We start from the raw sequence: 15,438 nt of genomic DNA on the forward strand, positions 1-15,438 counted from the left end.
TAGGTTGACTTTTCTTTAGCTAAAATTGGCCTGTGCTTCCCAAAAATCAAAACACTGCCCCCAGTGGCCAAAGCGGTAAGTGTTGTTGGGCGTATGGGTACGTGGGAGCTCCATTTTCCGGGTGTAATGTCCAAGGAGGGGCACCATAAGTGAGAAACAACATGCCATCTTCCCGTGTGATCAGATATAGGACCAGAATTGTAAGAAAATCTACAGTTTTATTAAACTGATAATTCATCATCATCTGTACAGAATTACACAAAACAAAAAATGTGATTCATCACATCAATATTACATGGCGAATGAGAAAACTGAGAAAATATCACAGCCATAACATTTTTTTTTTTTTTTTTTACAATGTTTAGTTAATTTGCAGTTCATATGAAAACGATTTTTCAGATGAAACATGGAAAACTGGCTTCTAGCAGAGGTTAGAGTCACGTTCAGTTCATTGGGTCTTTCAGATGAGCAGAGAAAGGCCATTTAAAACAGCAGGATCTTCTTTGGCTCTGCATTTATGACTGTTGTGACTGGCTTCAAGAAGCAACATCACTGGAAACATGTCATCGGTTTTGCTCCTGGTTGTGGCCTAAAAAGCTTTCTAATGAGACTCCCTAATACACAAAAACAGTCTATCACCTAAATTAAGTCCAAAATATTTTTATGAACCTTAAAAATATGGCAAATATGAATTGTGCACAATTTAAATAAGCAATTAAAAACAAAATCAGGTGAAAAAAAGAAGTTGTAAAAGTTGGCAATGCTCATGCAGAGACAAGACATCCTGCACCTCTTCCAAATCTGTTTAAGGATCGCTTGATTGACATGAGTCCAGGGTCTAGATCGCCAAATCAGCAGAACACAGGCTCAATTGGAGGTTTTAAAAAGTTTGCTTTGATGCAATACTTTTCAAATTTTTATACTCCAATGACACTCAACTATGTGGCAATTTACCACAATAAACCAGTTATACGTACAATAGTAAGATCCAATGAAAAGGCATTAAAGAATGAATAGAACCAACTAAATGAAAACACCATCATTTTCACTCTGTAAAAATATGAATGAAGAGAAATATATTTGGAATAACATAAATTTGAACATTTACTTATCTACAATATATAGTCAAACATGATCATGTGATCTGTATAATTTTACTGTTGCAAGATCCCATCAACCAGAAAGCTTTTACATGGTCTGCGATTTGCACATTATTTATATTATTTACAGAATATCATTGATATCACCAATGCTAGAGGAATGCAATATGCCTGAGTCCTCCTAAAATTACTTTTAGACAAGTTTTTCATGCTAAAGTCTAGCAAAAAATTTAAGTGTACAAATCTGTTCCCAAATTTTGGGGTCTGGGATATTTTTAAATATGTAAATACAAGGATGATGGACATATTGATTTAAAAATCTCTTCCGAAAGAGACGTTATACTAATTTTGATAACATTTTTGATTTAGTGGTATAGCTCCCGGGAAGAAAATAAAAAGACCATAGAGGGGTGAATTTCAATTTTTTTTACAAGAACATGTCCAAGTTATATTTCCCTCTTTAAAAAAAAAAATAAATAAAATAAAATAAATAAAATTATATACAGTTGTGCTCAAAAGTTTGCATACCCTGGCAGAAATTGTGACATTTTGGCATTGATTTTGAAAATATGACTGATCATGCAAAAAAAAACTGTCTTTTATTTAAGGATAGTGATCATATGAAGCCATTTATTATCACATAGTTGTTTGGCTCCTTTTTAAATCATAATGATAACAGAAATCACCCAAATGGCCCTGATCAAAAGTTTACATACCCTTGAATGTTTGGCCTTGTTACAAACACACAAGATGACACACACAGGTTTAAATGGCAAAAAAAAGTGTATTTGCATGATCAGTCATATTTTCAAAATCAATGCCAAAATTTCACAATTTCTGCCAGGGTATGCAAACTTTTGAGCACAACTGTATATATTTTAAAACACACACACACACACACACACACACACACACACATATATATATATATATTTTTTTTTTTCTTTTTTTTGAGAAAATGTAGTCTTTTTTGTACTATACTATTTGGATTAATTTTTTTACATTTGGGATGAAATATGACCTGGACATGTTTCTGAGAGATGGACCTAGTTACCAAACCTGTAAAGAAAATGTCCTGGTCCGTTTTTCCTAAAAAACAATAAAAATAATAATATACACACAGTATATTAAATAGAAAATGAATCTTATTTTAAGGCCATTGTGACATTTACATTTAACTCTCCAATACTCATTACTGCAATGCGAAGAGATTTTTACTATGATATATTAATTACCACCATGTGAAAAAATGATATATTATTTATATTATTAAGTTATAGTAGTACTCCCTTGGTCCAGCCTTTCATTTTCTTATATTTTTATTTTACAAATCATTGTACAACAGCATATTTTTTACTGTAGTACAGTAATGAGAATCATGATGGAAAACAATGGAAACAGTAAATGTTGCAATGTCACAATGCCCCCCGCCCCCACAAAAAAAAACGTAAGGGTCCTCTAAATGTAGGCTTCATTTTCTTTATGCAAAATATAATTTCATTTTTTTTTTTTAATGATCTGGGGTATGACCAGGACATTTACCTGACAGGTTTCGTGAGAATCACCCATACTATACAAACCAGAAAAATTCACCCAGGGGGAAATAAAGCATGCAAAGGACCTTTTAGAAAAAGCTTATGTCTGTGCTACTGAATACAGACCTTCAGCGTGTGTTATGCATATTATCATCACAGTTATAGTTATAGTAACTTTGCAAATTTTTTTAAAATATGCCATTCATTTTCATACTAAATACTAAAAGAGAAGTTGAGGGTACAGTGGGCCTTCCCAAGATATTCTCCAGCTTTAAAAAAACTACATACCCAACATCCAAGCAGACTTATTGTTTCCTTTCACTGGTATGACAGAGAACGATAAAAGGCAACAATAGAACATATAATTGAAATAGGTTCTAAAAACGTATGCATGTCTATGCACGCACACACACACACACACACACAAGCATGCACACAGGCACACACATACAGGCACACAAATATGAAAACAAGCTCTGCACATTTAAGTTATAAACAATAAATAAGGCTTAGGCCAACATAACAAAACATCAAAAAGTGCAATCATCCTGTTAACATTCAAAATACCTCTGAAAAAATACATCCAATAGGGTATACAGTTGTGTTTTTAACTCTTACAAAGTTGTTCGAAGGAGGCTTGGCCCTGGACAGTCATATTAACTTAAATGTTTAACCTTGTGAAAGAGGTCAAGGTCTATTTATATTTCGTACTCTTCATAAAGTGATCACTTAGTGTCTAATGCATCATACACAGACTGTAAACGGCCTGTACTGAACATTTAGAATGCTTGATCAATGGGTGAATCTCGAAGATGTCCTGGTCATATTTTGCCCCAAAATCAAAAGAAACAAATGGAACACTGTACAATAAAGTTTATATTCGTTAACATTAGTTTAAATAAACTAATAAGGAACAATACTTCAACAGCACTTTTTTTTTCTTTGTAACATTTTCTTTGTAACAGCACAGGAATAGTTCACCCCAAAATGAAAACTCTGTCATCATTTATTCACCCTCATTTTTTAACTATAAATTGTCCCCCATGCCCAGTAGGTGGCGATATGCATGTACAATGCGAATCGCCAAAAACAAAAGAAGAATGTGAAAGTGAAAGTGGAGATTTATAGTAAAAAAGGACTTTAATATTGATCTGTTTCTCACCCACACCTATCATATCGCTTCAGAAGACATGGATTAAACCACTGGAGTCAAGTGGATTACTTGTATGCTGCCTTTATGTGCTTTTTTGAGCTTCAGAGTTCTGGACCCTGTTGACTTGCATTGTATGGACCAACAGAGCTGAGATATTCTTCTAAAAATCTTTGTGTTCAGCAGAAGAAAGATAGTCATAAACATCTGGGATGGCATGAGGGTGAGTAAATGATGAGAGAATTTTCATTTTAGGGTGAACTATTCCTTTAATCTTAGCTGATGTTAATTTTGACATGTATTAATACATTTTTTAAATGAAAAGTTCTATACTTTAACTTTAGTTAATGCAGTATGAGCCAACATAAATGAACATTTACTAAGATTAATAAATGCTGTTAAAATATAATGTTTATTGTAAGTTCATAACTAATGCATTTACTAGAACCTTATTGTAAAGTGTTACCAAAAAAGTATTAAATTATATTGTGTTAAAAGAGTATTAAGCCTATTTTAAGGACCATGAAATACAATTTGCATCGAAGTTTGCACCAAATCCTCATTACCACAATGCTCGTCTTACTGTAATGCAGAAACACTAATTATATATTATTTAAATTAAAAAGTATTTATACATCATCGTAGGATTTGTTTATCCTACATTAACATTCATTAGCATGTAATGATGTCTTATGTGCATAATAATTGTCATGAAAATAATGTCAAATGACCTAGACATGTTTTCATAAGATTCACCCTTAGTTAGACTAGTTAGATGACAAATGTCTTTGACCTGACGATTAAGATCAGCGTTTAATGTATCAGGATCATTAGAGACATTGGGCATCAACTGTCATTCCTCATTTCAGACTGGAAAACCATCTCTTCTCCCAATCGCCAAAACATCACACAACGATATAACTACACCCAAAAATGAATCCCACCCAAAATGGACTCCACCGTATGATTTAAAAACCCCAAAAAACTGAAGTGATGATCCACAAAACAAAAACATAAAGCTGGCTTCTGAATGTTCATGTAAGCCACTGATTAAAGCCCCATCTATGAGCAAACATTCTCAAAAAAAATAGGAAAAGAAGACAAATTACACTTTTACAGTCAGGAAGTTAAGGCCATCACTCTCATAATCAAAACAAAAACAAAAATAAAACATATACTATAATACATAATCAAGGCATAATGTCCCAAAACGTTAGGAGTGTTTTAGAAGTTCAGCATTTGTATTCGGATGGGTTTTAGTGGTTGCGTTTGGCTACAGTGGGTTCCAAACATGGAAAACCAGCCCAAAGAAGGTCCGCTGACAGGACTGAAACTCTCAGTAGGTACAGTATAAGTACAGAGAACAACTTGGACAGGAAATGTGGTGTGAAACAGGAAGGGTGGGTCAGGTGTGTCCTAGCTCTACCTGTCTTTTAGTTCTCTGGTCACGTGTTTGGTGATGCGGCCACACAGCAGCCCAATGAAGAAGAGGATGGACACAGCCAGCGCGATCACGAGCAGGATGTAATTCTTCGAGGGTGACGTCATCACTTGCACGGCGAGGTCTGAGAAACCTTCAGCTGGGGCCACCTAGAGGAGCAGTTACAATAACAGGTAAAAGGAGGTGATGTGTGCATGGGACATGCATCGTGTGAGCTTCTAACAAAGACATAATATGGGTTATTTGCTGAAAACTGTCCCAAGAAGAAAGCTGAACCTAGTAGAGGTAAACCAGTAGAGGTAGACCGATATATAGGTTTTACCAATTAATCGGCCCCAATAGCTGCTTATTGGAACCATCAGTTATCGGCAAAAAAATATATGCCGATAGTTTTATTTATTTGTATTCCTCTGTGTTCCTCTGTTGCGTGCGCTTGAGGATTCTACAGTTAGAATGCATCGGCGTTACAGTATAAAAGCGGCCTTTAGAGGGCGAAATAAAAACAATCACTGACACCTTGTGGGGATCTAAATCTGTCATCATTGGCAATATTCATACATATTTTTAACCTCACTTCAATGCATATTTTGTTATTTTGATTAGATAAGTGTTCTAAATTAAAACGAGAGCATGCAAAGAAAAATGTGACTATATGGAAAATGTGCCCCATCAGGACATTTAGTACATTGTGTCTTCAACTTTATATCTTGTGAATAATAATATAAACACAAAATACTTTATATGGTGAATACATTGCCTATAAAAAGCTTATTTAGGTAAGTACTTTTAAATAGAGCACTGTAACGGAGCAAAGTCTCTATCATGTCAAAATTTCGAGCTTGTTTGTAGTTTTGTAGTTAGAAGTCCTGTGTTATGCACCAAATTGCATTCCCACCCCCCACCACCCCCCATGTCTGTACCCGTCACAGTAAGGAAAGACTTTTTAGAGATTTTTTAAACATTCAATAAATCGACTAAAAAAAATAAAATAAAAACTATCAGCTGATTAATCCGTTAATGGCCTTTTGCACCACCTTAGTTGTCTGTATCGTCAAAATCCACTGTCGGTCGACGTCTAGTGTGTAGTGCATATGTACCAACCTTAGCTGCATAACTCCACATGTCAACACGGTCCTGTAATCTTCTCTTACATTCAGGCTGCAGACGCACCTGCTTGTCCTGTAGAGCTTCCATCAAACACGACATTTCTGGGAAAGACAACATAGTAATATTATTCACCAACACAAACGTTTTTCAAGTGTCACAAACAAGGTCTCTAAAATAGACCCACAATCCTGAAACCTTTAACCTTGTGTGACCCCATATCCACATGCGTGGACGTTGTATTTTAGCTTCACTATACACAAAGAATAATTTAAGTTAATTTAAACTGACTGAAAACAGTTCACAACACTCTAGATTGTCATTTAGGGGTTAAAATTCTGAAGCACCGAGTCACGTGACACAATAACATGACGTCAATTTCTGTGAAGCGCTTCTACAGGCGCAGATACAATAAAAGTGCCTCTGGTAAGATTTTTCATTGAAACCTGTTTGGCTGTAAAGAATATCGTCTGTAGTTTCGTTTGATATGGCGCTTTAAAAAATTCATAATTGTTTTGCGCATCAGTGCGCTGATAAACATGATGTCCACATACGTAGATTTTAGGACTTTATTCCCCCAAAAGTTGAAAAATCATGTTAGTTATTTTAATAACTTTTAACATTAACACATCTGTGGGTCCTTTCGCTTCATTTTAATATAAATTTTGTTATTTCTATATGCATTTTCACATTGAGAATCAATAGATGCAACCAAAAGCTGTAAAATGTTGCTTTCAGAGGCTTTATATGGAGTTAGGAGGAAAATAAGGTGCATTTCAAACTGTTCTGAGACCAGTGCAGACAGACAGCACACTGGAGGCTAAGTCATTCACTAAATAGGGAGCAAGGGAGCATCCTATAACTCTCTATGCAGCTAAGTGCATTCAATCCTAAAATCCAACCAAACGTTCAGTTTCAGGCTGCAGATAATGTTTGGATCACTCAACATGTTTGGTAGACATGGGACACTAATCAGTACATAGATTCAGGATTTATCATGTATAATTTTATTTTAACATGGTTGGCAGTGATTGGATGATGCTGGACATTACTTTGAATCAGAATGAATTCTGCTAATTTCTGATGTAATGTCTGTAACATCTCAAAAACATGAATAACCAACATTTCTGGAAACATAATAAACAATTTGATGAAAAAAATCTGACTTTTACAACTTAGTCCCGCTGTCCACATTTGTGGACATACATTTTTAAGAAAAGTATTTGCTCTAGAAAATGTATTTATTTTTTCCATGTTTATGAGGTGCTGATATTTACAAATCAAAAAGGGAAATGGAAAATGCACACAGCAGTCATGCTTGGGTCTCAGAAGGTTAAAACACATGTAGCTTTCTTAATTTGGCATATTTCAGAGTGAAGCAGAATATATAGCAGGAAATTAGGCAATCAGGTGTGAATTAAATGGATTGTAAACAGTAGGCAGTGACATCCGAATAATATATGGTAAATATTTGCATCTGCCCATGCAGCAGACAAGTCAAGGTTTACATACGGGACAGTTCACCAAAATAAGAACATTCTATTATTTACTCAGTCATGTTGTTCCAAACCTATATTACTTTCTTCTTTCATGGAACATAACAGGAGATGTTCCGCAGAAGGTTAACGCCACTCACCATTCACTTTTATTGTATGTAAAAACACTTGTGCTGTCAGTCTATAACATTTTTTAATCGCGATTAATCACATAATGTTTTTTTCCGTTAATCGTGATTAATCACAGATTTTGAAAGTGCTGAAATTTGACACTATATATACTTCTTTTCTTGACAAAACGTATTTATTTCCATCCTAGGAAAGAAAAGAAAACAATATGTAGCAATATAATGCTTTATTAATATTTTCCAAACAAAGCCTTTCACAGTATAAAGATAGAAATGCACTAAAATATCACTAATTTCAAGTAACATTAAACGTTTCCGAACGTCTAAGTGGGAGTTTGGCTAATTGAAAGAACTATTTTCATCACATAGGTTGCATATTCATTGCAATGGGCATTAAATCTCTTAAACTCTCAACCTCCACAATATTAATTGGCCGGTAGACTGAGGTTATCCACTTTGTTACAGCAATCGTGAAGCTGCATTCATGATTTGCGTGAGGGCGGCAACACCAGCATCAAGTTTGCTTTGAACTCACCATATGCCCTACAAAGGCTGAAAAATACTTGATTTCTGTCACAAGTCCCATCTGGGCATGTTTTGTACCTCAAATAGCATGAAGAGCTCCTTTCTCCATCACTTTTTCACTGACAGGGAAGCGCTGTCAGAGATTCTTTTATTTATGGAGATAACAACCTCCGCGGTGCTATCATAGGAGAGAGCATAATGGTCAACTAGCGTGTTATGACAGTTCCGCCTATAGAATGTCAATAGGACCCCTGTGCTATGCTTTTTAATGCTTAGCTTGTAGTCTCTTCTTGGTAGAAGGGCTCTGGCGCTGTGGCGTATGCCTCAGTGTAATGACTCTGGTCGGACACATTACAAAGTTTCCGCCCTTCACACCAGTGTTTATGCTGTATTATGCGTTAACATGTTAATTCTGACAGCTCTAAAAAATAAAATAACATTTGAAAAATGAATAGTAACTGCACTTAATATTCTGACAAATATCTCTTTTTGTGCCCCATGGAAGAAAGAAAGTTTTACAGGTTTGGGACAACATGACAGTGAGTAAATGATGACAGAAGTTTGGGGGGTGAACTATCCTTTTAAGTTACCTTAAATATATACATTTTAACATCCTCTATAAAAGGTAAAAAATGTTCCTAAAAATCTAATCTAGGAGGAAAACATTGCCTCATTATGTAAAAGTTCATTTCTGAGACTGCTGTACAGTGTTATTGTCTGCCTGCTAATGCACCCTAACTTCTGACAATGGATTAAGAAAGTACCTAACAACCTATAAACATGATTTTATTTGTCTTAAAGTATGAAGATAGCTTTCAAATACATCAAATAATCCTAGAAAAAACCCTCCAAAAGCAACACTCACGTCTGCCTCTGCCAGGGGTAATGGCAGCACAGTGATGCTTCAAATCCAGCGCGCAGGCCGTGTGTAGGACAGGATCCACGAAAATGTCTGCTTTGCTTTCTTTAAGCATGTTCAACACCTCCTAGACATGGAGAGAGGATGAAAATGTACCAAGGGTACAATTACTGTTTGTACAGTATTCAGCTGTCATTGTCAGTGTTCTACATCAAAACTCTCTAAAACAGTATGAATCTCTGCCCATCAGAAAAGCAGACATGAGTTCAAAAGATATAGATGTGTTTCCATAGGAACGGATACGGGAAACCAATAGCGCAAAAAGTGTGTACAGATGAAGTGTGTTTGAGGATGTGTGTACCGTCTTGCACTCCTCTTGTTTAATCTTCAGCAGGTTGTTTTTCAAACACTCCTCCACTTGACCCGTCTGCTCCTGTGCCGCCGCTTCCTCTGCACACAGACGCGAGATCTAACACACAAACACAAATATACACACACGTTTACATGGCATAACTAAATGGGCACATACCATACTCCTCTAATGTGTTTATATAAAGCTAATTATAATTACTACTGACTAACATTAACCCACACACTAACCCCATACCTAAAGGAAACATGCTTGCACATATAGGAAATTTTTTTTTTTTTTTTTTTTTTTTATAAAAAAAAAATTATTATTTGGGTCATTGAGAGAGAGAGAGAGAGAGAGAGAGAGAGAGAGAGAGAGAGAAAAAACACGTTGTTTTCATAGAAATTTAATCTTTGAGTCCATGTTGGTTTCACAAATGTTTGAAAAACAGCATAAAAACAGCAAAAAAAAAAAAAAAAAAAAAAAAAGTTATTGGCTTTAAAACTGTAAAGATATTAAAATGCTTTCCTTGCACCTTGAATACATGAGATCATACACAACTTAATCATTAATTTAAAAAAAAAGTTTTCAGACATATTTTTATAGGTGAAGAATATTTTTGACAATTTTCATGCATTTTTGAGTCAAGAATATTAAGAAGTTTTCTCAAAGTTGCACCAAATGACCTGAACAAAATGTGTCTTTCATAAAAAAGTCAAAATATTGTTATATATATATATATATATATATATGTACATGTTGGTTACACCACCTGACTTTGAATTGGTGGAAAAAGGGTTTTCAAATATGATTTTCTTTTTTTTTTTTTTTTTTTTAATAAAATTGCTTCACTGCTTTTTTTTTTTTTAAGAAATTAAACTAAAAGATTATTCTGCAGTGCTCATGCCAACATTTATTTTTACAAGAATTTCAGATTTGTATTTTTTTATAATTTTTATTTTTTTTACTGTCTCCGGACGGTTTCACCACATGACATTTTTTTATTTTAAGCCCCAGAAAAAGATAATAAATAAAATGACACTGAACTCAGCAACTGAAAACAAGATTTTTTTTGTGTGAAATGCATTTGTAATTAATGTTTTAGGGCTGTGAATCGCTTACATTTTTTAATTATTTAAATCATGCAGTTTTCTGTGATTAATCTGGACTTTTTAGACACGTTGGGTCTTTCTTATTCGTCACTGGTTCAGATGAAAGTGAGTTCGTTTTCAGGCGATGTGAAGAGATACAACTTGCCCTTATCTCTACCACACCTGGCTCACTGCTTGTGGGTAAAGTCTCCATTGTCCGTACAGTAAATCCACTCCCGTGTTTAAGCCCAGGACATGCATCACACGTATTGAATAGCGTGCACTGCTCAACATTATCAGTTTCTGTGCCAGTTGAGCAGAGCGTGTACCTCCTGGAAATTTATTCCAATTTTAGCCACAGGAAGTAACAGATATTTTCCAAAGTGACCAAAGATACATAAGCATTTTCTGTTTTCTTCTTAAAGATCCGTCTCTCTCATTCTGTATGTGGCCTTCTGCCAGCACAATACAGCTAAGAGATCACAGTCCATTTTCTTTACTGGCCCATCAAGAGCTTCATTTCACACCATTTCTGCTTGATCGCTCTCAGAATTCCTGCGGCTCATGGACAACATAAATAAAAGGCTATGCTCAGACAGGCTGCTTACAGGAGGGCCTCTGACTGTAACTGTCCCCTCCCATTACAAACAAGCCATATTCAATCACAACAATTCTTGTATAAATCTTTGGGAAGATCTTTGCTTTTCTTAATTTAAGATGCTCATTTTGGCATTAAATACGAAATGCAACAGCATCACACGCAACATTCGCAGATAAGGCAGAATGCACTACGACAATCTCATTGAAAATTTTCAATCGAGTTGGTGGACAGAGTGGAAGGAAATGTCAATTAAAAGTATATTTTGTTCAGTACTGAGAAGTACTGATAAGAAATAGTCAAGTCTAATCAAAAATGCCTTATTTTGGGGGCCTGGGTAGCTCAGCGAGTAAAGATGCTGACTACCACCCCTGGAGTTCGGAAGTTCGAATCCCAGGGTGTGCTGAGTGACTCCAGACAGGTCTCCTAAGCGACCAAATTGGCCCGTTGCTAGGGAGGGTAGAGTCACATGGGGTAACCTCCTCGTGGTCACTATAATGTGGTTTGCTCTTGGTGGGGCACGTGGTGAGTTGTGCGTGGATGGCGTGAAGCCTCCACACGCGCTATGTCTCCACGGTAAAGCGCTCCACAAGCCATGTGATAAGATGCGCAGGTTGACAGTCTCAGAGGCGGAGGCAACTGAGATTCGTCCTCCGCCACCCGGATTGAGGCGAGTCACTATGCCACCACGAGGACTTAGAGTGCATTGGGAATTGGGCATTCCAAATTGAAGAGAAAAATTATTTCAACCAACACAACATGCTAACGTCAGACTCTATTGGAATCAACTATGAGTGGTAGTTGAGTATCTTGCAGGCCTCACGTGACGAGCACTATTTGTATGGCACGCTTGAGCCCAGTAAGTATAAATTAGCCTTTAAGGTGTTGCTGTCCATGAAGAGCGCTTAAAATCAATCATTGATAAAGTTTCACTTAATTTAGGATGCTGGTTATGTAGATAAATTTGGAAGAGCCCACGTTTCCACTCACCTCATTACTGCAGTGAGCTTGAAGCTGTGAATCCAGCCGGTAGTCGAGCGCAGACTCCTGAAGAATCACTCTAATCTGATCCTCACAGTCTGAAGACAGACGCTGGAAACCATGACAACCGTTATGAGTTTTAAACCGGTTTCACGGTCACACTAAAAATTCACTGGATTTTCTTTTGGCCATTTCCACATCACAACACTCCCACACATGTTAATTAAAGTCTGTCTCATTTTTGTAGGACACATGTATAAAAAGTATAAATACATGCATGCAATGACTGTCATTTATAAACCATGACAAGGTCATCAAGACCCTGACACAAACCAGAGGGGTTTATTTAGCAATAATGACTAGCTGACTGTAAACTATTCCACTTATAACATGGATATTACCAAATAAATAAATAGACATGAAATATTGAATTTAGACCACAGAGTGATATGAGAGACATGAAACTAGCACAGCTATGAAGGAAATCATTTGCCAGGTACATTGGTCAATTATACAAAAATATTTGACTGCAGAATGCTGTGATTGACCAATCAGAATCAAGAATTTCAGAGAGCAGTGTAATAGGTCTAAATATGCTGGTAATATTCACATACCTGGTCTGCATACTTGAGTTTAAGGCAGGATATGACTTGACCCTCCAGTTCATTGGCGTCACTGGCTTTGTTGAGAATATTCTGACAGAACTTGGGGATGTCTGCTTTACAAGCCTTCCTCAACACTGGGTTCAGTCTGTAGTCTAAATATATGAAGAAAAATTCCAGCATTACAGAAATAACAATTCAAATGACATTTCAAGAAAAGGCCAGATATAAACTAGCTTCAAAATAGAACTCGCAAGTGACAAATTAACAAGTAAGAGAACCATACAAAGAGATTTAAACGACAAAGTTGACTGACTTTGCTAAATCATTATGTGGAAAGGAAGTTGTACTAAAGACATTAGAGGAGGTGTGTTTGGTCTGTACCTGTGTTCTGAGTGATCTGTCTTTTTGTGATCATCTGCTTACACTTGGGATCCATCAGCTCACTGTTCTTATTCTGCTTTAGACACTGCAGCATGTTCTTAGCATCCGACTCTGTGCAAAAACGCTAACACAAGCATAAAGTATTTCAGATAGAGACAGAGAAAAAGACAGAGAAAGAGAAAAGAGGAGGAAGGGAGCAAGTAGGTAAGGAAGAAAGCAAGCAATGATGCAAGGAAGGAAGGATGAAAGAAAGGAAGCAATCAAAGAAACAAGGAAGGAAAAAAGAAAGCAAGGAAGGCAGCAAAGAAGGAATGAAGCAAGGAGGTAAGCCAGGGAGAAAGGAAGCAAAGAAGGAAGGAAGAAAAGAAGCAAGAAAAGAAACAAGGAACAAAGGAACAAAGGAAGCAAGAAAGAAAGCAAACAATAAAGCAAGAGAGAAAGCAAGGAAGAAAGGGAGGAAGCAAGGAAGAAATGAACAAAACAAGGAATGAAGGAAGCAAGAAAGGAAACAAAAGAAGAAATGAAGCAAGGAGGGAAGAAAGGGAGAAAGGAGAGAAACAAGGATGGATGAAGGTAGCAAGAAAGAAAGGAAACAAATAAGAAAGGAAGCAAGGAAAGAAGGAAGAATGGAAGAAAGAAAGTAAGGGAGAAAGGAAAGAAAGAAGAAAGGAAGCAAGGAGGGAAGGAAGGAGGGAAAGAAGGAAGAAAGAAAGGAAACAAAGAAGAAAGGAAGCAAGGAAAGAAGGAAGAATGGAAGAAAGAAAGAAAGAAAGAAAGGGAGAAAGGAAACAAAGAAGAAAGGAAGCAAGGAAAGAAGGAAGAATGGAAGAAAGAAAGAAAGAAAGGGAGAAAGGAAACAAAGATGAAAGGAAGCAAGGAGGGAAGAAAGAAAGGAAGAAAGAAAGAAAGAAAGAAAGAAAGGAAACAAAGAAGAAAGGAAGCAAGGAGGGAAGGAAGGAAGGAGGGAAGGAAGAAAGGGAGAAAGGAAACAAAGAAGAAAGGAAGCAAGGAGGGAAGGAAGGAGGGAAAGAAGAAAGAAAGGAAACAAAGAAGAATGGAAGCAAGGAGGGAAGGAAGGAAGGAAGAAGAGAAAACAAAACAAAAAAGAAAAGGAAGAAAGGAAAGAAGGAGAGAAAAAGGATGGATGGAAGCAAGAAAGAAAGAAAGAGAAAAAAGAAAGCAAGCATGGAGGGAAGAAAGAAAGGAAGAAAGGGAGAAAGGAAACAAAGAAGAAAGGAAGCAAGGAGGGAAGGAAGGAGGGAAGAAGAGAAAACAAAAAAAAGAAAAGGAAGGAAGAAAGGAAAGAAGAAAGGAGAGAAAAAAGGATGGATGGAAGCAAGAAAGAAAGAAAGAGAAAAAAGAAAGAAAGCATGGAGGGAAGAAAGAAAGGAAGAAAGGGAGAAAGGAAACAAAGAAGAAAGGAAGCAAGGAGGGAAGGAAGGAAGGAAGGAAGGAGGAAAGAAAACAAATAACAAAGGAAGCAAGGAGGGAAGGAAGCAGGGAAGAAGAGAAAACAAAAAAAGAAAAGGAAGCAAGAAAGGAAAGAAGAAAGGAGAGAAAAAAGGATGGATGGAAGCAAGCAAGAAAGAAAGAGAAAAAAGAAAGCAAGCAAGGAGGGAAGGAAGAAAGAAAGAAAGAAAGAAAGAAAGAAAGGAAACAAAGAAGAAAGGAAGCAAGGAGGGAAGGAAGAAAGAAAGGAAGAGAAAGGATGCAAGGAAAGAAGGAAGTAAGGAAGAAGGAAGCAAGGAAGCAAGCAAAAAAAATAAAAATAAAAAATAAATAAATCACTGATTATCATTCAAACTAATGTGTGATGTCATTCAGCATCAAACAGGGCTAATCATTTTAAAAGTGGGGAATCCTTTCTTAAGCACTAAGTTTACTCTCTCTGGCTTCACTCATTAAAGACAAGTTGATGACTGTTTCCCAATTCAGGACCAATCCATCAAACCCTTCTGTTCATCCCCTTCCGTTGATCCTATCGAGCTTAATTAACTAAAACAGGGAGAATAAACTATTGCTATTGATCTGATAGAGTAAAAACATCAGATCGTTCTGTCAGACAAGGCAGCTTTAGGTGATGAGAGAAACA

The 15,438-nt window shown here is 36.3% G+C and overlaps 1 protein-coding gene across 1 annotated transcript in view; it reads right to left on the bottom strand.

The window, feature by feature from the left end:
- Positions 1–239: 239 nt before the first annotated feature.
- LOC127456431 (Golgi apparatus protein 1-like) overlaps positions 240–15,438 on the bottom strand; it is a 63,845-nt gene continuing 48,646 nt past the window's right edge. Inside the window, exons 20-26 of the mRNA XM_051724921.1 lie at positions 13,347–13,470; positions 12,975–13,117; positions 12,370–12,471; positions 9,700–9,807; positions 9,345–9,465; positions 6,328–6,434; positions 240–5,375 (exon numbers count right to left, since the gene is read on the bottom strand). Of these exons, the coding sequence (XP_051580881.1) occupies positions 5,208–5,375; positions 6,328–6,434; positions 9,345–9,465; positions 9,700–9,807; positions 12,370–12,471; positions 12,975–13,117; positions 13,347–13,470 (873 nt within the window). The 3' untranslated portion in view covers positions 240–5,207. The remainder of the gene's footprint in view (positions 5,376–6,327; positions 6,435–9,344; positions 9,466–9,699; positions 9,808–12,369; positions 12,472–12,974; positions 13,118–13,346; positions 13,471–15,438) is intronic.

This window comes from Myxocyprinus asiaticus, chromosome 18 (genome assembly GCF_019703515.2).
Source record: "Myxocyprinus asiaticus isolate MX2 ecotype Aquarium Trade chromosome 18, UBuf_Myxa_2, whole genome shotgun sequence".
Classification (NCBI taxonomy): Eukaryota; Metazoa; Chordata; class Actinopteri; order Cypriniformes; family Catostomidae; genus Myxocyprinus; species Myxocyprinus asiaticus.